At 39.7% G+C, this 23,673-nt stretch overlaps 2 protein-coding genes and 2 long non-coding RNA genes across 8 annotated transcripts in view; 2 read left to right on the forward strand and 2 right to left on the reverse strand.

The window, feature by feature from the left end:
• Positions 1–9,264, forward strand: part of LOC124263566 (retinoblastoma-binding protein 5 homolog) — a 31,833-nt gene extending 22,569 nt beyond the window's left edge. For 2 of the 3 annotated variants that reach the window (XM_046698227.1, XM_046698228.1), the window contains 3 exons: positions 3,901–4,024; positions 7,534–7,676; positions 7,835–9,263. In XM_046698227.1, coding sequence (XP_046554183.1) covers positions 3,901–4,024; positions 7,534–7,676; positions 7,835–7,840 — 273 coding nt within the window. In that variant the 3' untranslated portion in view covers positions 7,841–9,263. Of the gene's footprint in view, positions 1–3,900; positions 4,025–7,533; positions 7,677–7,834 lie in introns of all 3 variants that reach the window. The other variant, XM_046698226.1, reaches the window with a different exon arrangement.
• LOC124263567 lies at positions 2,719–3,644 on the forward strand. Its single transcript, XR_006894884.1, has 2 exons — positions 2,719–3,469; positions 3,568–3,644. It is a non-coding gene; the product is annotated as an uncharacterized LOC124263567 (long non-coding RNA).
• On the reverse strand, positions 8,856–11,262 carry LOC124263568. Of its 3 annotated transcripts, XR_006894887.1 has the most exons (6): positions 11,182–11,262; positions 10,629–10,822; positions 10,298–10,381; positions 9,802–9,910; positions 9,663–9,689; positions 9,515–9,580 (listed from the first exon to the last, which is right to left on the reverse strand). It is a non-coding gene; the product is annotated as an uncharacterized LOC124263568 (long non-coding RNA). The 3 variants fall into 3 exon arrangements; XR_006894886.1 differs by lacking the exons at positions 9,663–9,689; positions 9,802–9,910; positions 10,298–10,381; positions 10,629–10,822; positions 11,182–11,262 and adding exons at positions 8,856–8,949; positions 9,114–9,169; positions 9,690–9,772 and having other exon boundaries at positions 9,525–9,580; XR_006894885.1 differs by lacking the exons at positions 9,663–9,689; positions 9,802–9,910; positions 10,298–10,381; positions 10,629–10,822; positions 11,182–11,262 and adding exons at positions 8,856–8,949; positions 9,114–9,169 and having other exon boundaries at positions 9,525–9,652.
• A 4,283-nt stretch (positions 11,263–15,545) lies between these two features.
• On the reverse strand, positions 15,546–23,558 carry LOC124263562 (protein Flattop homolog). Its single transcript, XM_046698223.1, has 5 exons — positions 23,415–23,558; positions 21,205–21,261; positions 19,324–19,459; positions 18,265–18,374; positions 15,546–17,395 (listed from the first exon to the last, which is right to left on the reverse strand). The coding sequence occupies exons 1-5, from the start codon at positions 23,439–23,441 to the stop codon at positions 16,979–16,981; spliced, it is 747 nt and encodes a 248-aa protein (XP_046554179.1). The 5' UTR covers positions 23,442–23,558; the 3' UTR covers positions 15,546–16,978.
• Positions 23,559–23,673: the final 115 nt, after the last annotated feature.

The raw sequence follows: 23,673 nt of genomic DNA on the forward strand, positions 1-23,673 counted from the left end.
CTTTATATTTTCCCAGCGAAGTATGAAACCAATGCAAACGGAATATTCTTTTAGTACAGAAACTGTCAATGATATGGTATACATAAACCTGATCAACATGCTAGCAGACGAGGCCTGAACATGCTTAACTTAATGTTTCCTATGTTTCCCACCACTTTTTACATGCAAAAGACTAACTTATACACAATGGTTGTAAGCTGGGATTGTCCAAGGACTCCACTTAACATTGTGATCTCACCACAACAAGTAAAACTATGTTTTAGTATGGGAGTTACGATGGTCGCAAGTCTAGATTATAGTATGGGAGTTATGATGGTCGCAGGTCTAGGTTATAGTATGGGAGTTACAATGGTCGCAAGTCTAGGTTATAGTATGGGAGTTACGATGGTCGCAGGTCTAGGTTATAGTATTGGAGTTACGATGGTCGCAAGTCAAGGTTATAGTATGGGGTTATTCACGATGGTCGCAAGTCAAGGTTATAGTATGGGAGTTACGATGGTCGCAAGTCAAGGTTATAGTATGGGAGTTACGATGGTCGCAAGTCTAGGTTATAGTATTGGAGTTACGATGGTCGCAAGTCAAGGCTATAGTATGGGGGTTACGATGGTCGCAAGTCTAGGTTATAGTATGGGAGTTACGATGGTCGCAAGTCAAGGTTATAGTATTGGAGTTACGATGGTCGCAAGTCAAGGTTATAGTATGGGAGTTACGATGGTCGCAAGTCAAGGTTATAGTATGGGAGTTACGATGGTCGCAAGTCAAGGTTATAGTATTGGAGTTACGATGGTCGCAAGTCAAGGTTATAGTATGGGAGTTATGATGGTCGCAAGTCAAGGTTATAGTATGGGGGTTACGATGGTCGCAGGTCTAGGTTATAGTATGGGGGTTACGATGGTTGCAAGTCAAGGTTATAGTATGGGAGTTACGATCGTCGCAGGTCTAGGTTATAGTATGGGCGTTACGATGGTCGCAAGTCAAGGTTATAGTATTGGAGTTATGATGGTCGCAAGTCAAGGTTATAGTATGGGAGTTACGATGGTCGCAAGTCAAGGTTATAGTATGGGGGTTACGATGGTCGCAAGTCAAGGTTATAGTATGGGGGTTACGATGGTCGCAAGTCTAGATTATAGTATGGGAGTTACGATGGTTGCAAGTCAAGGTTATAGTATGGGAGTTACGATGGTCTATGCTGAAGTGTATGGAAGTTACAACTGTCCCAAGTCGGTGTTATAGAATAAATTACAAGTATCATAGGGCTATGCATTAACTGTATGTGAAAGTATAGGGGTTTTGACTGCTATAGCCCTTTGTGCTTTATGGAATGAACGCTTTTTGTCTTTGGACTGAACGATTCACTGCAGTATAGTAACATGTCATGGCTTGCCGCCATCATGAACTGCACAGATATGATGCCAGTGAATCGTTACAGCCCAGCCGGTTGTCTGCACATCTTGTCTTGCTGTCTTGTCACCTGACCCAAGGATCTCCGCATGTCTGTTTTGTTTGTTATTTGAAGCCATACTCAACATTTTATAGCTATATAACAGCGGCATGTAAATATGATAATAATAATAATGGCTATTTATAAAAAGCGCCTGTTTCCATGCACTTGTGCATGCTCAAAGCGCTAACGCATCATTACCCAAGATAACCCAAGCTACCTTTGTGGTGCTAGAAAAATAACAGCCATATGACTTATCCCACCGGGTACCCATTTACTGCTGGGTGAACAGAGGCAGTTCATGAACATACTCACGTGCCTAAGGTGAGACCACATTAGGTTATGTGTGGTTCATTGTGGGGCAGGACAGAAGTTCTAGAAACTTTCAGGAGTCAAGCTGCCAAACACGGTCACCCATCCAAGGACTGTCCACAACCAGCGTTGCTTAACTTCACCTGATTTGTGACCTGGGGTCTATGCACAGGACCACACACCACCAATAATGGAGTCTGGACAAGACAATCCAGCATTGAGTGCTTGTGTGGGTGCATAGTACTATTGTCACGATTCACCAATGCATCGGCAAGCTTTTGCACAATATGACACACAATCCATTTGTTTTATTATCGATTCATATTTTGGCGCATATTATTATTTTGATTTCGCACCAATGTCACTTTTACTAAAGCCTGTTTATTATCTATTGGGCCCCATGATGAATATGGGACTGCCATGATACTAACTTTTGCCAGTTTTACATTTTTGCCTAAGATTATACATGACACCAAATATACTTCCTTTCAAAAGTTTAGACTTACTTAAAACACTCACTATGGTTACATCGAAGATTGATTTCTCCACTAACTAGGGGGGGAACTAACTGCAAACCTTATGCAGATGAATTGCACGAGGATCAAGCATCAAATTGCTGAAAAGCATGTGCAAATATTATGCATGTGAACAGCTGCCTTTTGGTGTAAAGTTTTGTTAAAATTTCTCATATTTTCTCTGATTTTTATCATTTATTGAACTCATGACAATAATCTTTTCAACGTTACAAATTTGTTTTACTATACTATACATCAGTTCATGTGGAAACAGTATGGAATATTTTGCAAAATTTAGTTTAGAACAGTTGCCTGAAGTAAGTGGCTATATTTACACTAGGGAGTCTAAACTTTTGAAAGGAAGCATATTATTGGATAAGGCCAGACATTGCTTGCAACCATAGCCAATCAGAAACATCGAAACGAATGTCCATGCTTTGATACCAAAAGTACTACAGTTGTTGTACACATCCCTTAGCCATACCAGGCTTTTGCTGTTTTATGCTCATTTTTTTGTTGGGTAATGGGGAATACAAGGTCATACAGGTATCTGAGAGACTCTTAGTTTCCGTGTAGAGTTGTGTCCCTTGTGCCGTGCCAGGATCTGCCTGTTCTTTGTTGGGTAACAGGGGACATAGTAGCACCCAGGTTTATAAGAGACTGTGGTTCTCCTTGCAAAGTTGTGTTACTATACACCCCAGGATCTTCTGATTCTTAATCAGGAAACAGGGAAACTGAGAAAACTTGGGTACCTAGAAGGTCAGGAAATAAAAAGACTGAGAAAGCTTTGGTACCTAGGAAGTCAGGAAACGGGGAAACAAAAAGCTTGTGTACCTAGGAAGTCTGGAAACAGGGAAACTGAGAAAGCTCGGGTAACTAGGAAGTCAGGAGACAGGGAAACTGAGAAAGCTCGGGTACCTAGGAAGTCAGGAAACGGAGAAACTGAAAAAGCTCGGGTACCTAGGAAGTCAGGAAACGGAGAAACTGAAAAAGCTCGGGTACCTAGGAAGTCAGGAAATGGGGAAACTGAAAAAGCTCATGTACCTAGGAAGGCGGGAAACAGGGAAACTGAGAAAATTTGGGTACCTAGAAGTCAGGAAATGGGGAAATTGAGAAAGCTCGGATACCTAGGAAGTCAGGAAATGTGTAAACTGAAAAAGCTCAGGTACCTAGGAAGTCAGGAAACAGGGAAACTGAGAAAGTTTGGGTACCTAGGAAGTCAGGAAACAGAGAAACTGGGAAAGTTTGGATACCTAGGAAGTCAGGAAACAGGGAAACAGAGAAAGCTCGGGTAACTAGGAGACTGCATTTTTGCTGGGTAAATACTGAGATGTGTGCCACTTAGCCATGCCAGAATCTCCCGATTCTTTGTCAGGTAAAAAGAAACATGGTGGCACTGAAGTGTCTGAAAAGAGAATTCAGTTTGCAGTGCAGAGTTGTGCCCCTTAACAATACCAGGATCTGCTGATGATTTCCAATAATCCTTGATTTACGACAATTATGATGTGTCTGCAGTCATCAACGTCAGTTTTAACCATCCTCCGTCAATCCGGAGACTTAGAGTGATATACATGTATTGGGAGTACTGTTTAATGCAGCATTGAACCCAACTCAGTCACTCACTGTTTTCAGGCAGAAGACCCCCCAGTAGTCCAGGAAAAGAAGAGGAACCTACCTCAGCCTGAGACCACGCCCCCTGCCAAGAAAAAGAAGACAAAACCAGTAGAAATTGACCTGCCTGATGCACCGTTTGATGGTAACTATCTGTTTTACCACGCTCTGTTAGGGTCCCGTTAGTCTTGAATGTCAGGACCCATGAAGATCCGGGGTAGAATAGGTCTTCAGCAACCCATTCTTGTCATAAAAGGCGACTATGCTTGTCGTAAAAGGCGACTAACGGGATCGGGTGGTCAGGCTCGCTGACTTGGTTGACACATGTCATCGGTTCCCAATTGCGCAGGTCGATGCTCATGCTGTTGATCACTGGATTGTCTGGTCCAGACTCGATTATTTACAGACCGCCACCATATAGCTGGAATATTGCGGAGTGCGGTGTAAAACTAAACTCACTCACTCACTCACTCACTCACTCACTCACTCACTCACTCACTCACTCACTCACTCACTCACTCACTCACTCACTCACTCACTCACTCACTCACTCACTCACTCACTCACTCACTCACTCACTTGAATGTCAGGACCCTTAAACTTTGACTTTAGAACACCTGATTTGCCATCCTTTGGGTGACTTTAACTTTGATATTAGTTTGATTGAAAATTAAGTGAGCCTATGCTGTGACGCATTTGCTTGTCGTCCTTTGGATGTTAAAAGTTGTAAACCGGATTGATGAAACTAATGATGACGCCCAATTTGTTCCAGAGGTATGAATATAGTATCAATATGGCTGTTTTGGTGGACATTTTGAAAAAATATATTTGTGGCCATTACTCCTTTATTTCCATCATGATGAAATTATATTAGTTATATTTGAAGTCAGTAGTGGGCTCAACATATATATTTCATCCTTTTAGATGGAACTCTGTGTTTAACCTTTGCACTTTGACACTTTAATGGCCGTTACTTGGCCATCAAGGGGAGATAACTCCTATGAATAGGGTATGGGAAGACCACTAGGAAGTAAAGCAACACAATATGATGGATGTACATGATTTTTATTATCCTCCGCCGCTTGTTGAGCGAGAAGTGAGAGATATAGTATTAGGAGCCATCCGTCTGTCGTACAAATTGGAATATCTTAAGAAGCATGGACTATATTCTTTTCATATTTGGTACCTTGGTTCATCACAGTAAAAGAAAGGTCCCAGTCAGGTTTGGTGACCTTGATTTTCATTTCAAGGTCACAAGGGGACTGTAACAATTTAGCCTTGTCAGCGAGATATCTCAAGAACTGTTCACTGGATTTTCTTCATATTCAACACCAAGCTTCATCTAGGGGAGATGCAGGGCCCAGTTTATTCTGATGACTTTCACGTAATTGTCAAGGTCACAGTGACACTTTAAAGATTTTGGCATGTAAACCTGCATGTTAAGCTTGTCAGCGAGATATCTCAAGAACCAATCACCGGATTTTTTTCATATTTGACACCAAGCTGCATCTAGGGAAGGCGCAGGGCCCAATCGATTTTGGTGACCTTCACATGGTTTTCAAGATCATGGTGACACTCTGAAGATTTCAGAATGTTAACCTACATGTTCACCTTGTCAGCGAGACATCTCACAAATGATTCACTGTATTTTCTTCATATTTGACAAAAAGCATCATATTGGGAAGGTGCAGGTTGACTGGTCATGCTTTTGTTGACATTTAACTTCATCTTAAACTACAACCTTCACTTTCATTACTTTTTAAGTTTGATGTCATAATTGTGTCGGGGGATTATGTCACCTTAGTGACAATGCCTGTTCACGTTAAACCTGTGGATCAGAAATAAGTTTCAGGAAATAAGGCAATCAAGTGTTAGAGGTAGCATTTTAAGAATTATTATCATTTATGTTAAATTTTTTGACCAAATGGAATCTAATATTTTTGTATGTAGTGGAGGCGACTGACAAATAATGTTCCTTTTATTCAGTATTTAAAAGTTGATACTTATTTCATCTTTACATCCTGACCATGCTGCTAAATTCTCAAGGTGTTTTGCAATGTGAACATGATATACAAATTCTTTCAGATAACAAGACTATGTTGCAAAAGCTACATGTGGCCGTTACTCGTTTTGTTCAGAATGGAATGAAATTTGGTTCTTACATGCAGTCAGTTAGCTTTTAGCGCAAACAGATCGTGCGCCAATAATCATACCAAGCGAAATATTCATGGTGAAGTCATGACAAATACTGGTACTCAAGTAGAAACAACATGCAATTGAAACAAAGACAATAAATGCAGCCAATCAACGATTTGACCATGTGAACAACACGTGTTCATAGACAAACACTACTTTATGGTTCCTATGTTTAATTATCTTAAGTCCTAGCATACACTCTTCCTAATTTGTTGTCAGTTGATCTTGCAGGTGTTGTCATGTTGACACAAGTATAATCCCACCTCTCTCTCTGTGATTGTTTTAGTAAACTCGATTCAATTATGGAGGCTAGGTTTGATCATAATTATATGATATTTTATTGATATAGCGCACATATCCAGGCAACTAGTGCTTGCTCAAGGCGCTGGTATTTTTTCCCTCAGTCATTGGATGTCAGTCTCAACGGCACATCGTGTTATCAATCTCATCTACCTGGGGAGCATACAACTCTTGCAGCCACTAGGCGCACCGAGTTATTGTGGCCTTCTCATCCTAACGAGGTACCCATTCACAGCTGGGCGGACTGGGACACATAGTCACAGTACTTTGTCCAAGTTCACTGCACGTTGCTGTACCCGCAACTTGGTGTTTGCATGTATTCATGTGGCCACCATCTGGTCATATACCAATGGATTCGTGGGTTCTTTTAAGTGCACAGGGATGTGTACTGTACACTGGGGGTTGTGACAACACTGAAAGAGTCTGCGCACAAAGTTGACTCCGAGGTTTTTACACCCCGTCACAGGTGGGCTCGAGCCCGACACCTCCAAGCTCGCTGGATACCATCACTCAGGTGTTTGAAATGCGCGAAAAAACAGGTCTTTTGTGAACTTTCCGTGAAAATTGCACCCTGTGAAAATATATAGGATTACAGTATTCAGTATTTAAAAGTTGATGTTTATTTCATCTTTACATCCCGACCATGGGGCTAAATTCTCAAGGTGTTTTGCTATGTTAACATGCTATACAAATTCTTTTCAGACAACAAGACTATGTTGCAAAAGCTACATATGGTTGTTGACTCATTTTGGTTCAGAATGGAATGAATTTGGTTCTTACATGCAGTTAGTTAGATACGAACGGAATCGGCTGGTCAGGCCCGCTGACTTGGTTGACACATGTCATCGTATCACAATTGTGTAGAACGATGCTCATGATGTGTATCACTGGATTGTCTGGTCCAGACTTGAACATTTACAGATCGCTGCTATATAGCTGGAATATTGCTGAGTGCGGTGTTAAACAACAAACAAATATTGCAAAGGACACACAATCCTTGCGAGTGATCTTTAGCACATTTTAGAATACATGGTCTATCCCCATATCCTCAAACAATAGTAAGTGGAGTGAAATCTCCTTGATCTGCTGTTCAGTGTTGTGTATGTGCAAAATTTTAAAAAACATTTGATTATGCTTCTTCAAAACTTTCCTTACCAGAAATTCATCCACTGCTGAATGTAAAGAAACCTCAAGAAAAATCTCAACAGCGGAAACAGTCACGACCGGCCAAACCACGAACTTCCAAACCCGAGAAATCGCGACACAGGGCAAAAGACGAGAGCTACAGTTTGAAGGAAAATGTAAGTTCTGTTACTCCTGTAGGTGTATCGACCAATACAGTTTGTGATAAAAACAGGGTCGACTTGCAGAAATTGTCTTTTGGAATGATTTTTTTAGATTTTTGAATTTAATAAAGTTGATGCTGGAAAATTGTTGAGAATATGTCCTTGTGTTTCAGGTATGAGGAAAGTCATGGCAGTATTGGAACAAAACCAGATCCTCAGGATGATCACCATGGCAACAGTTATGGAGGACAGAATGTTTCAAGATGAACTGTGTCAGCTCTAAGCTGGATGTATTGTACAGCCAAGATGTCTTGGAATGAAAACCACTTGAATGAACCACTAGTACCAACCATTTGGATCAAATACCAGGATCACCCACTTAGTTGCGTCAGTGATTCTGTGTATATATAAGATACTTGGATACAGTGGAACCAGCAGTGGTTGGTCACAAGTTCATGTTAGTGTTGTGGCTGACTTTGCCAGATCCAGGGCATGAGAAACGGCTTATGTTGTACATACTGAAGCAGCTGGGGTAGCCCAGTGGTTGAAGTGTTTGGTCGTCATGCCTATGACCCGGGTTCGATTCCCAACATGGCAACAATGTGTAAAGTGCAGTGATATTGCTAAAAGCGGCATAAAACCCAACTCCTCACACACTCGCTGAAGCTGCTAATGTTACAAGGAACTGGTGCTAGAGCTTATTATGAATCTGGTGAATTAACTGGGAAATCTCAGAAAGTGTGAGATGTTGTGTGTCTGAGGTACGATTGGAGTGATGTCTTGTATCTTGGCTGATTGGGAATTGTAGTTCCCTTTGCACAGGTACTCATAATGTCAACCACTGGTTTGCTTGGTCCAGGCTTCATTATCTACAGACTGCATTGAAATAGCAGTAATATTGCTGACTGTGGCATTATGCAACATTCGATCGCTCACTTGGATGGTTGGGGTGCTGCAATTTGTTGTACAGAGTTGTGTCCCTTGGTCATGCCAGGAACCTGTGATTGAATTTGAATCCATGTTTGCCCTGATTTTGCTTCAGTTTTGTTTTTTCAGTTCAATACGTGTGCTCATGGGGTTTCAAGTTCAATACCTGTGCCCATGGGTTTTCAAGTTCAATATCTGTGCTCATGGGTTTTCAGTTCAATACCTGTGCTCATGGGTTTCAGTTCAATACCTGTGCCCATGGGTTTTCAGTTCAATACCTGTGCTCATGGGTTTCAGTTCAATACCTGTGCCCTTAGTTTTCAAGTTCAATACCTGTGCCCATGGGTTTTCAGTTCAGTACCTGTGCTCATGGGTTTCAGTTCAGTACCTATGCCCATAGTTTTCAGTTCAGTACCTGTGCTCATGGGTTTTCAGTTCAATACCTGTGCCCATAGTTTTCAGTTCAGTACCTGTGCTCATGGGTTTTCAGTTCAGTGCCTGTGCTCATGGGTTTCAGTTCAATACCTGTGCCCATAGTTTTCAAGTTCAATACCTGTGCCCATGGGTTTTCAGTTCAATACCTGTGCCCATAGTTTTTAGTTCAGTACCTGTGCTCATGGGTTTTCAGTTCAATTCCTGTGCCCATAGTTTTCAGTTCAGTACCTGTGCTCATGGGTTTCAGTTCAGTACCTATGCCCATAGTTTTCAGTTCAGTACCTGTGCTCATGGGTTTTCAGTTCAATACCTGTGCCCATAGTTTTCAGTTCAGTACCTGTGCTCATGGGTTTCAGTTCAGTACCTATGCCCATAGTTTTCAGTTCAGTACCTGTGCTCATGGGTTTTCAGTTCAATACCTGTGCCCATAGTTTTCAGTTCAGTACCTGTGCTCATGGGTTTTCAGTTCAGTGCCTGTGCTCATGGGTTTCAGTTCAATACCTGTGCCCATAGTTTTCAAGTTCAATACCTGTGCCCATGGGTTTTCAGTTCAATACCTGTGCCCATAGTTTTTAGTTCAGTACCTGTGCTCATGGGTTTTCAGTTCAATACCTGTACCCATAGTTTTTAGTTCAGTACCTGTGCTCATGGGTTTCAGTTCAATACCTGTGCTCATTGGTTTCAGTTCAATACCTGTGCCCATGGGTTTTCAGTTCAATACCTGTGCTCATGGGTTTTCAGTTCAATACCTGTGCTCATGGGGTTTCAAGTTCAATACCTGTGCCCATGGGTTTTCAGTTCAATACCTGTGCTCATGGGTTTCAGTTCAATACCTGTGCCCATAGTTTTCAGTTCAGTACCTGTGCTCATGGGTTTCAGTTCAGTACCTATGCCCATAGTTTTCAGTTCAGTACCTGTGCTCATGGGTTTTCAGTTCATTACCTGTGCCCATAGTTTTCAGTTCAGTACCTGTGCTCATGGGTTTTCAGTTCAGTGCCTGTGCCCATAGTTTTTAGTTCAGTACCTGTGCTCATGGGTTTTCAGTTCAGTGCCTGTGCTCATGGGTTTCAGTTCAATACCTGTGCCCATAGTTTTCAAGTTCAATACCTGTGCCCATGGGTTTTCAGTTCAATACCTGTGCCCATGGGTTTTCAGTTCAATACCTGTGCCCATAGTTTTTAGTTCAGTACCTGTGCTCATGGGTTTTCAGTTCAATTCCTGTACCCATGGGTTTTCAGTTCAATACCTGTGCTCATGGGTTTTCAGTTCAATACCTGTGCTCATGGGGTTTCAAGTTCAATACCTGTGCCCATGGGTTTTCAGTTCAATACCTGTGCTCATGGGTTTCAGTTCAATACCTCTGCCCATAGTTTTCAGTTCAGTACCTGTGCTCATGGGTTTCAGTTCAGTACCTATGCCCATAGTTTTCAGTTCAGTACCTGTGCTCATGGGTTTTCAGTTCAATACCTGTGCCCATAGTTTTCAGTTCAGTACCTGTGCTCATGGGTTTTCAGTTCAATACCTGTGCCCATAGTTTTTAGTTCAGTACATGTGCTCATGGGTTTTCAGTTCAATTCCTGTACCCATGGGTTTTCACTTCAATACCTGTGCCCATGGGTTTTCAGTTCAATACCTGTGCCCATGGGTTTTCAAGTTCAATACCTGTACCCATGGGTTTTCAGTTCAATACCTGTGCCCATGGGTTTCAGTTCAATACCTGTGCCCATGGGTTTCAGTTCAATACCTGTGCCCATGGGTTTTTAGTTCAATACCTGTGCCCATGGGTTTCAGTTCAATACCTGTGCCAATGGGTTTTGAGTTCAGTACCTGTGCCCATGGGTTTTCAGTTCAATACCTGTACCCATTGGTTTTTCAGAACAATACCTGTGCCCATGGGTTTTCAGTTCAATACCTGTGCTCATGGGTTTCAGTTCAATACCTGTGCCCATAGTTTTTAGTTCAGTACCTGTGCTCATGGGTTTTCAGTTCAATTCCTGTGCCCATGGGTTTTCAGTTCAGTACCTGTGCTCATGGGTTTCAGTTCAATACCTGTGACCATAGTTTTTAGTTCAGTACCTGTGCTCATGGGTTTTCAGTTCAATTCCTGTGCCCATGGGTTTCAGTTCAATACCTGTGCTCATGGGTTTCAGTTCAATACCTGTGCTCATGGGTTTCAGTTCAATACCTGTGCTCATGGGTTTTGAGTTCAATACCTGTGACCATAGTTTTCAGTTCAGTACCTGTGCTCATGGGTTTTCAGTTCAATACCTGTGCCCATAGTTTTTAGTTCAGTACCTGTGCTCATGGGTTTCAGTTCAATACCTGTGCTCATGGGTTTCAGTTCAATACCTGTGCCCATGGGTTTTCAGTTCAATACCTGTGCCCATGGGTTTTCAGTTCAATACCTGTGCCCATGGGTTTTCAGTTCAATACCTGTGCCCATGGGTTTTCAAGTTCAATACCTGTACCCATGGGTTTTCAGTTCAATACCTGTGCCCATGGGTTTCAGTTCAATACCTGTGCCCATGGGTTTCAGTTCAATACCTGTGCCCATGGGTTTTTAGTTCAATACCTGTGCCCATGGGTTTCAGTTCAATACCTGTGCCAATGGGTTTTGAGTTCAATACCTGTGCCCATGGGTTTTCAGTTCAATACCTGTACCCATTGGTTTTTCAGAACAATACCTGTGCCCATGGGTTTTCAGTTCAATCCCTGTGCCCATGGGTTTTCAATACAATACCTGTGCCCATGGGTTTCAGTAAATACCTGTGCCCATGGGTGTCCCCAAAGTAGTAAACCACCTGCATCATTTCATGTTTTCCTCCCAAAGCTGACCCTGATATAACTGGAATACTGTTGAAAGCAGTGTTACACACCCAGTGTATTCTAGTGTGTGAGTGAGTTGAGTTTTATGACGCACTCAGCAATAGTCCAGCTATATGGCAGCTTCTGGTATGTGAGTGTATGATAATTATATTCAGCTTTTGAAGCACATGGCTCGAAAGTGTGAAGGCAGCCGAAAGAGTTATTTTGTACATACAGTGTTTTAGTGGATAGCTGCTTTATACAAGGTGTATAAAAGTGCTACTGAAATAAACTGTGAAAACATAGATAGTCTGTCTTCGTCTCTCACAACATGAGTAGCCTTTAGGAGATAAACACCGGGTGTTATTGAGTATTTGAAGCACGGGAATTCATTTGGAACCGACGGCGTTAGCCGGAGGTTTCAAATTAAATATTTCCGTGCTTCAAATACTCAATAACACAATAACACTCAAATACAGATTATTCACCTTGGCAACAGGAGACTTGTATTGTGAGTAGTATGATAGAGACTAATACTGTTAATCACTGGTGCACATTGTGAAAAGATTGGTCACCTTAGCAACAGAAGACTTGTATTGTGAGTAGTGTGATAGAGACTAATACTGTTAATCACTGGTGCACATTGTGAAAAGATTGGTCACCTTAGCAACAGGAGACTTGTATTGTGAGTAGTGTGATAGAGACTAATACTGTTAATCACTGGTGCACATTGTGAAAAGATTGGTCACCTTAGCAACAGAAGACTTGTATTGTGAGTAGTATGATAGAGACTAATACTGTTAATCACTGGTGCACATGTGAATAGATTGGTCACCTTAGCAACAGAAGACTTGTATTGTGAGTAGTATGATAGAGACTAATACTGTTAATCACTGGTGCACATTGTGAAAAGATTGGTCACCTTAGCAACAGAAGACTTGTATTATGAGTAGTATGATAGAGACTAATACTGTTAATCACTGGTGCACATTGTGAAAAGATTGGTCACCTTAGCAACAGAAGACTTGTATTGTGAGTAGTATGATAGAGACTAATACTGTTAATCACTGGTGCACATTGTGAAAAGATTGGTCACCTTAGCAACAGAAGACTTGTATTGTGAGTAGTATGATAGAGACTAATACTGTTAATCACTGGTGCACATTGTGAAAAGATTGGTCACCTTAGCAACAGAAGACTTGTATTGTGAGTAGTATGATAGAGACTAATACTGTTAATCACTGGTGCACATTGTGAAAAGATTGGTCACCTTAGCAACAGAAGACTTGTATTGTGAGTAGTATGATAGAGACTAATACTGTTAATCACTGGTGCACATTGTGAAAAGATTGGTCACCTTAGCAACAGAAGACTTGTATTGTGAGTAGTATGATAGAGACTAATACTGTTAATCACTGGTGCACATTGTGAAAAGATTGGTCACCTTAGCAACAGAAGACTTGTATTGTGAGTAGTATGATAGAGACTAATACTGTTAATCACTGGTGCACATTGTGAAAAGATTGGTCACCTTAGCAACAGAAGACTTGTATTGTGAGTAGTGTGATAGAGACTAATACTGTTAATCACTGGTGCACATTGTGAAAAGATTGGTCACCTTAGCAACAGAAGACTTGTATTGTGAGTAGTGTGATAGAGACTAATACTGTTAATCACTGGTGCACATTGTGAAAAGATTGGTCACCTTAGCAACAGAAGACTTGTATTGTGAGTAGTATGATAGAGACTAATACTGTTAATCACTGGTGCACATGTGAATAGATTGGTCACCTTAGCAACAGAAGACTTGTATTGTGAGTAGTATGATAGAGACTAATACTGTTAATCACTGGTGCACATTGTGAAAAGATTGGTCACCTTAGCAACAGAAGACTTGTATTGTGAGTAGTATGATAGAGACTAATACTGTTAATCACTGGTGCACATTGTGAAAAGATTGGTCACCTTAGCAACAGAAGACTTGTATTGTGAGTAGTATGATAGAGACTAATACTGTTAATCACTGGTGCACATTGTGAAAAGATTGGTCACCTTAGCAACAGAAGACTTGTATTGTGAGTAGTATGATAGAGACTAATACTGTTAATCACTGGTGCACATTGTGAAAAGATTGGTCACCTTAGCAACAGAAGACTTGTATTGTGAGTAGTATGATAGAGACTAATACTGTTAATCACTGGTGCACATTGTGAAAAGATTGGTCACCTTAGCAACAGAAGACTTGTATTGTGAGTAGTATGATAGAGACTAATACTGTTAATCACTGGTGCACATTGTGAAAAGATTGGTCACCTTAGCAACAGAAGACTTGTATTGTGAGTAGTATGATAGAGACTAATACTGTTAATCACTGGTGCACATTGTGAAAAGATTGGTCACCTTAGCAACAGAAGACTTGTATTGTGAGTAGTGTGATAGAGACTAATACTGTTAATCACTGGTGCACATTGTGAAAAGATTGGTCACCTTAGCAACAGAAGACTTGTATTGTGAGTAGTGTGATAGAGACTAATACTGTTAATCACTGGTGCACATTGTGAAAAGATTGGTCACCTTAGCAACAGAAGACTTGTATTGTGAGTAGTATGATAGAGACTAATACTGTTAATCACTGGTGCACATGTGAATAGATTGGTCACCTTAGCAACAGAAGACTTGTATTGTGAGTAGTATGATAGAGACTAATACTGTTAATCACTGGTGCACATTGTGAAAAGATTGGTCACCTTAGCAACAGAAGACTTGTATTGTGAGTAGTATGATAGAGACTAATACTGTTAATCACTGGTGCACATTGTGAAAAGATTGGTCACCTTAGCAACAGAAGACTTGTATTGTGAGTAGTATGATAGAGACTAATACTGTTAATCACTGGTGCACATTGTGAAAAGATTGGTCACCTTAGCAACAGAAGACTTGTATTGTGAGTAGTATGATAGAGACTAATACTGTTAATCACTGGTGCACATTGTGAAAAGATTGGTCACCTTAGCAACAGAAGACTTGTATTGTGAGTAGTATGATAGAGACTAATACTGTTAATCACTGGTGCACATTGTGAAAAGATTGGTCACCTTAGCAACAGAAGACTTGTATTGTGAGTAGTATGATAGAGACTAATACTGTTAATCACTGGTGCACATTGTGAAAAGATTGGTCACCTTAGCAACAGAAGACTTGTATTGTGAGTAGTATGATAGAGACTAATACTGTTAATCACTGGTGCACATTGTGAAAAGATTGGTCACCTTAGCAACAGAAGACTTGTATTGTGAGTAGTATGATAGAGACTAATACTGTTAATCACTGGTGCACATTGTGAAAAGATTGGTCACCTTAGCAACAGAAGACTTGTATTGTGAGTAGTATGATAGAGACTAATACTGTTAATCACTGGTGCACATTGTGAAAAGATTGGTCACCTTAGCAACAGAAGACTTGTATTGTGAGTAGTATGATAGAGACTAATACTGTTAATCACTGGTGCACATTGTGAAAAGATTGGTCACCTTAGCAACAGAAGACTTGTATTGTGAGTAGTATGATAGAGACTAATACTGTTAATCACTGGTGCACATGTGAATAGTTTGGTCGCCTTGGCAACAGCAGACTTATATTGTGTATAGTATTATTGAAATTATTATTTTAAATAGGTTTGGCCAGCCTGGCACCATAGGTTGTTCAGAAGGCAACACATTTTTGTTTTAACAATTTTATTAACAAAGCTTGAGGTAAAAGAAGTTTGGACAAGACGTGGACACAACACGTGAAGTGATTGCTGTTACACACTGTTGCATACAGGACCTTCTACTGACAGATGAAACAGTTAAGTCTGGCTTTCCAATCAGAAGTATCTACTCAGATAACAACAAGAGAAAAATAGAGGTTGAAAACATGCATAATTTATCCTTTTGGGAGTGATGGAGACATTTCATTTACAACAAAATATAAATTTTATCACTCTTCTATAATATTAAACTCTCACAAAATTTATCAACATACCATCAAATTATTTTCAAATATCAAAATACTTTGGATTGTGACTTGATACATAGAAACAATGTGAATGTTGTATCGCTACGTCAGTGTAAAGCGTTGATGGGGCAGCTGGAAGGTTCAATATTCCAAGTTACTTGATTGACACAGTTAACTGCATATTTGGGCTGCGTATCGATATAGATCATAGAAATCTATCATAGTTAAATGAATATTGATCGATATTCTTTAAACATCAGAGAAGTAATTTTGAGCAAAAATTAAATTAAAAATCAGAAAGAAATCAACACATTTCACATCAGTTGTGAGGGGTGACATTTAGACTTAAATTACCTACAAACTACCATCCTGAACACTTCAGGTGCAACCCATGTGTACACACCGATCTTTATGTATTCTCTTAGTAAGTTTGAAAAGTATTTCATCATAGTTCATTTACAATATTATCGATTACACAATTTTCATATCGATAATCATTAATAATGATTCCCATTGACAACATTTCCGATCATCGATCTTTAGCAAGCCATACTCCTTGTACCATCATCTCACAACCTGACCATCACCTACACACATTTACTGTAAATATTTCGGCCACCTTAAAGCATCATGACAATTTTCATCTTGGTATATACAGTGATCTTATTACATATACATTTTAAAATTTGAAAATTATTCTCATTTTAAATGACTTTTCTCAAATTTCAGAATGAAAATTAGAAGACATCACTAAACTTCCACAGTTTTCTGTCAAAACAAGGACACATGGGTTAAACTTGTTAACAAAATAAAGACATTGTTAAGAAAAACAAAACAGAATATCACATGTGCTTTTGTAGGATCTTACAGAACATGCAGAATGATTTTCTAAAAATTTGCCTGAAAAGGGGATATAGATGTCTTTAATCTGACCACAATTTCATACAGATGTAAAAATCTCAATAAGACTGAATTATAAATTAGATTTGACAGAATGTATTGATACATTGGTCATAAAACTTTCAAAATTCTTAAATATCAGAGTCAAAATAATTATCATCTCGAATATTTCAAATCGTTGCGAATTGGGTACATTTTATTTGAAATTGAAATCTACTCCCCAAATTTGAAGTACCCAGGAGTCAATAAAACATCTAAACTTGGGCTTGTTCTGTCACCATTCCTCCTGGGGAGGTTCCTCTTTGCAGGGCTTGGAGTTCCGGTTCTGGGGTTCCGACCATGTTGGCTGCAAAACCTGCTGCAGCTATCTCCGCTGGACACGTCGGCATTGTTGGGGATGGTGGTTTGGATGCGTGGGACGATGGACGCTGTGCATTCTCCATGCGTGATGCTCCCGGACGTGGCCATTCGATGGACTTGGGTGATGTGTTGGAGGCTGGGACGGGGTTCATTGCTCCAGATCGGATCCGAGATTCCACGATGGGCTCTCTGGCGCCTGATAATCTCCCTGTGGCAGATTTGGGTGTGGCTGGTTTGGGCGAGGCTGGTTTTAGAGTTGTACCTGCTATGATGTCATCAACACCGTCCTTGATCCGCTGTGGGGGAGGGATCTGTTCGAGGCAACAATGCATGCTTTTACCAGGTGGAATAGATAGCTATTTTCATATTCACTTAACAACCGCTTTACAGTTGTCTTCATGGCTGTGAAATAAATGTAACTGCATTTACCAGGTTTATTGACATACAGTCAAATCCCGATGAGTCGAATGCCGGTGTCTCGAATATTATGCATAACTCGAAGTACCTGTCGGTCCCGACCATTCCCTGTTATAGTTGTCATCATTTGATTCCCGGTTACACGAATTCGTCTCATAAATACACACGATGACTCGAGAAGGAAATTTGGTCCCATGAGATCCAAACAACAGCAATCTTGTATACATAAGCCGAAGTCAGTCAATGAGAAGTTGATTGGTGTAGCAAACTGATCCAATTAACAAACCAGCGTGACTCACACCTTTCCGCCATTGACGGGTGAGTTCAAAAGGCAGATTAGTGATTTTACGGAAATCACTGTCTGTGCTAATCAGACTGGAACTGATAAGGTGCCCCTATTAGTGATATGGAAATCATTAGATAAACAAATACTTAGGCGGAGGAATTAGGTCTGGATCATCTTATTTTTCTACCCTCATAGACATACCTATGTCTCGAATACATCGATAAGTCGAATTTATTACTTGGTCCCCAGCAATTCGACTCATCGGGATTTGACTGTATATCATAGGTTTAGTGAAGTTCATGATTAAGTAGTATTGGGAGCCTACACAATGATGAGAGTTGTCTCCCTTACCCTGCACCTCTTGCAGTGGTGGTATTTTGGAGCCTACACAATGATGAGAATTGTCTCCCTTACCCTGCACCTCTTGCAGTGATGGTATTTTGGAGCCTACACATTAATAAGAGTTGTCTCCCTTACCCTGCACCTCTTGAGTTGTCCACTGAGAATGATGTCTCCCTCTGTCTTCATCCTCACTAGCTTTTCCATAGCCCCTCCAGACCTGGCAGTGCTGTTAGTAATTTTGTTGCCTAGAGACAAGGGAGAGAACTACAGTGTCAGGATCACTGCATTACTTACAAGCTTGAGGAAAAATGGAATATGATGTGCCAATTAATCATCAGATTTATAAAACTGAGTTATACTTTGGATATGATGGATAGGAAAAAATCAACTTGTCGTGAGTTTACTATTACCGGAGTTATACTTTGGATATGATGGATAGGAAAAAATCAACTTGTCGTGAGTTTACTATTACCGTCTGTGAGACAGACTACATGGATGTGGAATTCCTTTGTAACCCCAACACTGATGGGAAATACAAGAATTCTCTCATACGGAAGATCATTATGATCATCACTTTTGTAAAATCTTCTCACTATAGAACTGTGAGTTGCTCTTCATTGATCAAAACAAACTAGACTTTGTCATAAATGGATCAACCAAGTGCAAACCTGATCACCGCATCCCGCTATTACGATAAGCATGGCTGCCAAGGTCTAGATCTAAATAAGTTCATCACGAGTCTCACCCATCTGGAGTACTTTTGATCAACTCCAACCATTAACAATGCGCTTGCTCTGCTTTCATACAGGTTTTGATATACAGATTGAATTATGATGATTTGATATTACAAGTTTATGATTCACGTGTCTCTGTATGATTATATCTTAAATATTGAGAACAAAATCTGTACTATCCTTGTCTGTTGCAATTTGTTGGTTTGTTTGTTTTATGGTGCACTCGGGCAAGTCAGCAATATTCCAGACTGACTGTTAAAGGCAAAGGGATATGAAGCATAGGCGAATCCAGGAATTTTCAATCCCCCCTTGGCTCTGCCAGAGCAAAACATTAGCTTCAAACCTCTGGAACCCCTGCCTTGGATCTGCCAAGGCAACAGAGCCAGTGAGCCGGAACACCCGATCCCCATAGTCACCTCTCACTGTGACAAGTTTAACATGCGTCAGGATGGCCCCTCACCTGGAACTTTGGTGGGCATGTCCCACGTGCCCACAAATGATCCCCATGGTGAAGAACGGTCTCTTTTCACGCCAGGGCACAGGTGACCGCGGTCTGAGGCGATGATCTGAGTGAATCCGTCACGAGAAGATGGATACTGTAAACATACACAAACAGATTAATAGACCAGTACAAATATTTTTCAGTATTATTTTAGTTCATTGTTTAATAATTTTTCCCACAGTATCATATGAAAAATCAATTTGAGGTTTAAAAATGTTATCAGTCTATGAATAGGCAGATAATACAACCTTGAAGAAGAAGAAAGAGAAGGAACCAACAAAGATGACAATGCCAAAGGAGGTTGGTTGGTTTACGTCATACTCAGCAATATTCCAGCTATATGGCGGCGGTCTCTAAATAATTAAGTCTGGACCAGTCAATCCAGTGATGAAGAGCATGAGCATTGAGCAACTGGGATACGATCACATGCCTCAGCCAAGTCAGCGAGCCTGACCTGGTGACCTGATCTCATTAGCTGACTCTTATGACAAGCATGGGTTGCTGAAAACCAAGTCTAACCCGGATCTTCATGAGTTTTAAAAAAAGGACTGACTGAGTTTAGTTTTACGCCGCTTTTAGCAATACTCCAGCAATATCACGGCGTGGGACACCAGAAATGGGCTTCACACAATGTACCCATGTGGGGATTCGAAGCCGGGTCTTCGGCGTGACAAGCCAATGCTTTAACCATTAGGCTACCCCACCGCCCCTTTAAAAGAAGGAGAACTAGAAAAGAGGAGGGGGAGCAGAAGAAGGAGGAGGATATAAAGCAATATTTTTAATGAACTTCACACTTTTTTGTGAAGTTGATTAAATTTTATTTGTGATGGATACTAGTAATAGTAACTGGGGATGAACAAATTTTCTGATTTCTATAGAAACTGGATTAACTAACTGGAAATGTCATTCATCTTCAGATGTATAAAGATTGCATTTATTGTACAAAATATTCTTGAATATTCAGCCCATGGCTAAAACATCAGAATTTACTTACTATGCAGATAAGATCTTTGTTTGGGCCTAACTCCATTATGTATTTCTCTGGTTGGAGTTCAGATTTGTATGTAGATTAATGGTTTAGAGGTGATGAAGAAATAATTACATCACGCCAGTTCTGAATCTATATATATCCACATCTTTGCATAGAACACTAAATAAAATTTGACATAATATTGTGTGATCAAAACATATGTGAATCAAGTTTCTAGAAGCAGTAAACGAATATTCATTACCCAGTTGTGGCTGCCATTTCTATTCTGTGATTTCATAACATGATTTTGGGTATCAATAAATCTCCATTTACAACAGTCTGCTCCAATACTTTAAAGCACAAAGATGAATTATATATATTTGGAAGGAACGACAGAAACTGCTTTTAAAAAATTGTACACACAATTTGTTTTATTTATCCATTGATTCATCCATTTTGGCTTGTAGTACAATATTTAGTGAAACATTTACATCCTGAGGCTGGCTAAAATGACTGATACTTGGAAATATCGTCGATAGGAAAACATATTAATTATTATTGATATAAAAATTGTGTTATTCATAATATCGTACATTATGTGATGGAAAAAGGTTTTAATTTTATCACACAATATACAAAGTTTGGACTTTATTCATGGTCTGCTTCCAAATTATGTTCAGGAGGCGGTTTTGTTAAAGATCCATGCACCACTCATCAGTGATATGAAAAATATTCCTTTCTTTAGACATTTTTGGCAATTTTGCTCAAAGTTATGTCTCTGATATTTATCGATATAGATCTTAGAGATCAATAACCATTAACTAAATATCGATCGATACTATTTGAGGTCAAGAGTGTATATTACTCACACATCCAAATCCTTTTGGCACTTCCCAGTTCTTCAATGTCTTGAAAGCATTTTCATACTGGAAGCAGAATAAAGAACGGATGATAATAACAATAACAGCATGATAAGAGAGCCAAGGCATCAATATTTACAAGTACTTACCATGTTGTTTAACACCCCACTCAGCAATATTCCATCTATATGGCATTCATAATAAAAGACTGGGAACACTTGCATTACATCAGATACCTGTAGTCCATTTGCATCAAATAAAGTGACATAAGAATTGCTCATAAAAAAATAAAATGGAAAACTCTGACAAAACAACAGCATGCATTTGTAGTTTTCAATACTGTTCAACCTCAAAATTGAATATTAATGCAATTCTTAAACATCCAAAATCAGATATCAATATCGTAAAAGAAGGTCCAAAATGGCTCAAAAAGGGAGCAGTTAAAAATACCTCATGTCAGAATGGGCTCATAAAGTAAAGTCACAGAAAAAAATATAAATGGCCACAATCCATAATGAAATATTGTGTGGCAACCTTTCTACTTAAAAAAGGGGGATAAAAACTGAAAATCATCATACAAAATGTTCCTTCTGCAAGTGTAGTTTAGCATGATTAACCATGACACTGAATATCAAAGAAATTCTAAACCAGTGAAAATGAACAGACAAAGTAAGAATCCTACATGATATTGTGTAGATTAACATGATTAAACCATGACAAAGAATATCAAAGCATTTCGAAAATAATTAAAATAATAAAATAATGAAAATCAGACATCACCATTCAAAATATTCTAAAAAAAAGAAGGTCCATATTTAGCATTTAATTGCCCCATCATAATTTTAACAAACATATAGATCAGGTATTTTTTATAAACTGTTGTAACTAAAAATGATGACGCTTACTTACAAAAGCATTTTCTACGAGGGTGAGTGAGTGGGTTTAGTTTTACTCCACTTTTAGCAATAGTCCAGCAATACCATGGCAGAGGACACCAGAAATGGACTTCCCACATTGCACCCATACAGGGGAATCGAACCTGGGTCTTCGGCGTGACAAGCAAATGCTTAACCACAGGGCTACCCCACCACCCCTTTTCTACAAGTTGTTGTAATGATGCCCATTGATCAAATCTATTGTAAATAATAAGCGACACAGCTGAAAATGAAGGCTGAAGAATTCAGAAATCATAACCCAGGAAACTTGTGCATGCCCCTTACCAAAACATGGGGGAATATACTAGTATTTGTTATACTGCAATATTGCCTGACAATTTTTGTCTGTTTCTCTTTTGTGACTTTTCAGTTTTGGAGTAATTATGACACAGGGATTGGGAAAGGCAGGGGCCATGGGCCATTTTGCACATTAGAATAAAAAATGGCCCATTAAAAATTTGAAGTTTACTATTCATACAAGGGCAGCGGCCCATTCTAAATTAAGAAAATGGCTAATAATCCTTAAAATGGCCCATTGATCCCTGATGACATAAGATCATTTTGACTACCAATCCATATTTGGTATTTACTCTTGTACTTTGTAGATCTAACTGAGATGAGTTCAGTGACACAAATTTATGAAAGTATTTTGATAATAATAACAGTTTGTTTAACAGTCTATTTGAAAACGGCAGTTGCAAAACTGGGAAAGCATTACGAATAAAGGTGCTTTTGCACATCTGTAATCTAGCATGGCCACTGCAATCTAACCAAAGGTGTTGCCAAAACAGCAGTTTTGTACATGAAATAATTAAGATTATGCTTGAAAATATTGATTTTGTACATGATATGCGAGGTGGGATGGGGGTGTCACTTACTTACTTTTTACATAAATTTAGGGGGTTATTCACATTGTACATGCTTCTCCATAAAAATCATCATTAGCCATAAATTATGAACGGTCCCTATGCAACGACACACATCCAGAACTCACTGCTGAAATTCCATATTGTACACAAGATTTAATTTACATCATATCTGAAAAAGTACTGGCAGGATAGAGAGCAGATAATACAGATAGGTATACGATATATCAGACTTTAGCCGAGAGCCGCGACGCGGTCCTATACAGTTAAGACATGACCCTGCATCATGTCTTGACTGTTTTGGACCGCGTCGCGGCTCTCGGCTAATCAGACTTCAGCCATCGATCTAATTTTGTTCCCGAAAACCTTTATGATTTTAAGTAATTCTACATGATTATATAATATTGTAACTGTTTACCTGGTTTGCACTGAAATTGATGCTCATCTTGCCCGGTATCTGGGTAAAAAACGGTGCCCCAAAATGACCGGATTCCCTTATCCCAGGAAGTGACTGTGAAACACTCAGCCCGTTGTCAAAACAACCTTTCCCGTCTCCAAGTACGCTGCAGTAAATGAATAACAACTTCCGTTACAAATAAGATATTTCTCGTATTTTCGGTTTGAGATACTCCCAAGGGAAAGTAAAGTTGGACGAAAATACTGAACAGAATATGATG

This window comes from Haliotis rubra, unplaced genomic scaffold (genome assembly GCF_003918875.1).
Source record: "Haliotis rubra isolate DU_JTF1 unplaced genomic scaffold, ASM391887v1 Scf89, whole genome shotgun sequence".
Classification (NCBI taxonomy): domain Eukaryota; kingdom Metazoa; phylum Mollusca; class Gastropoda; order Lepetellida; family Haliotidae; genus Haliotis; species Haliotis rubra.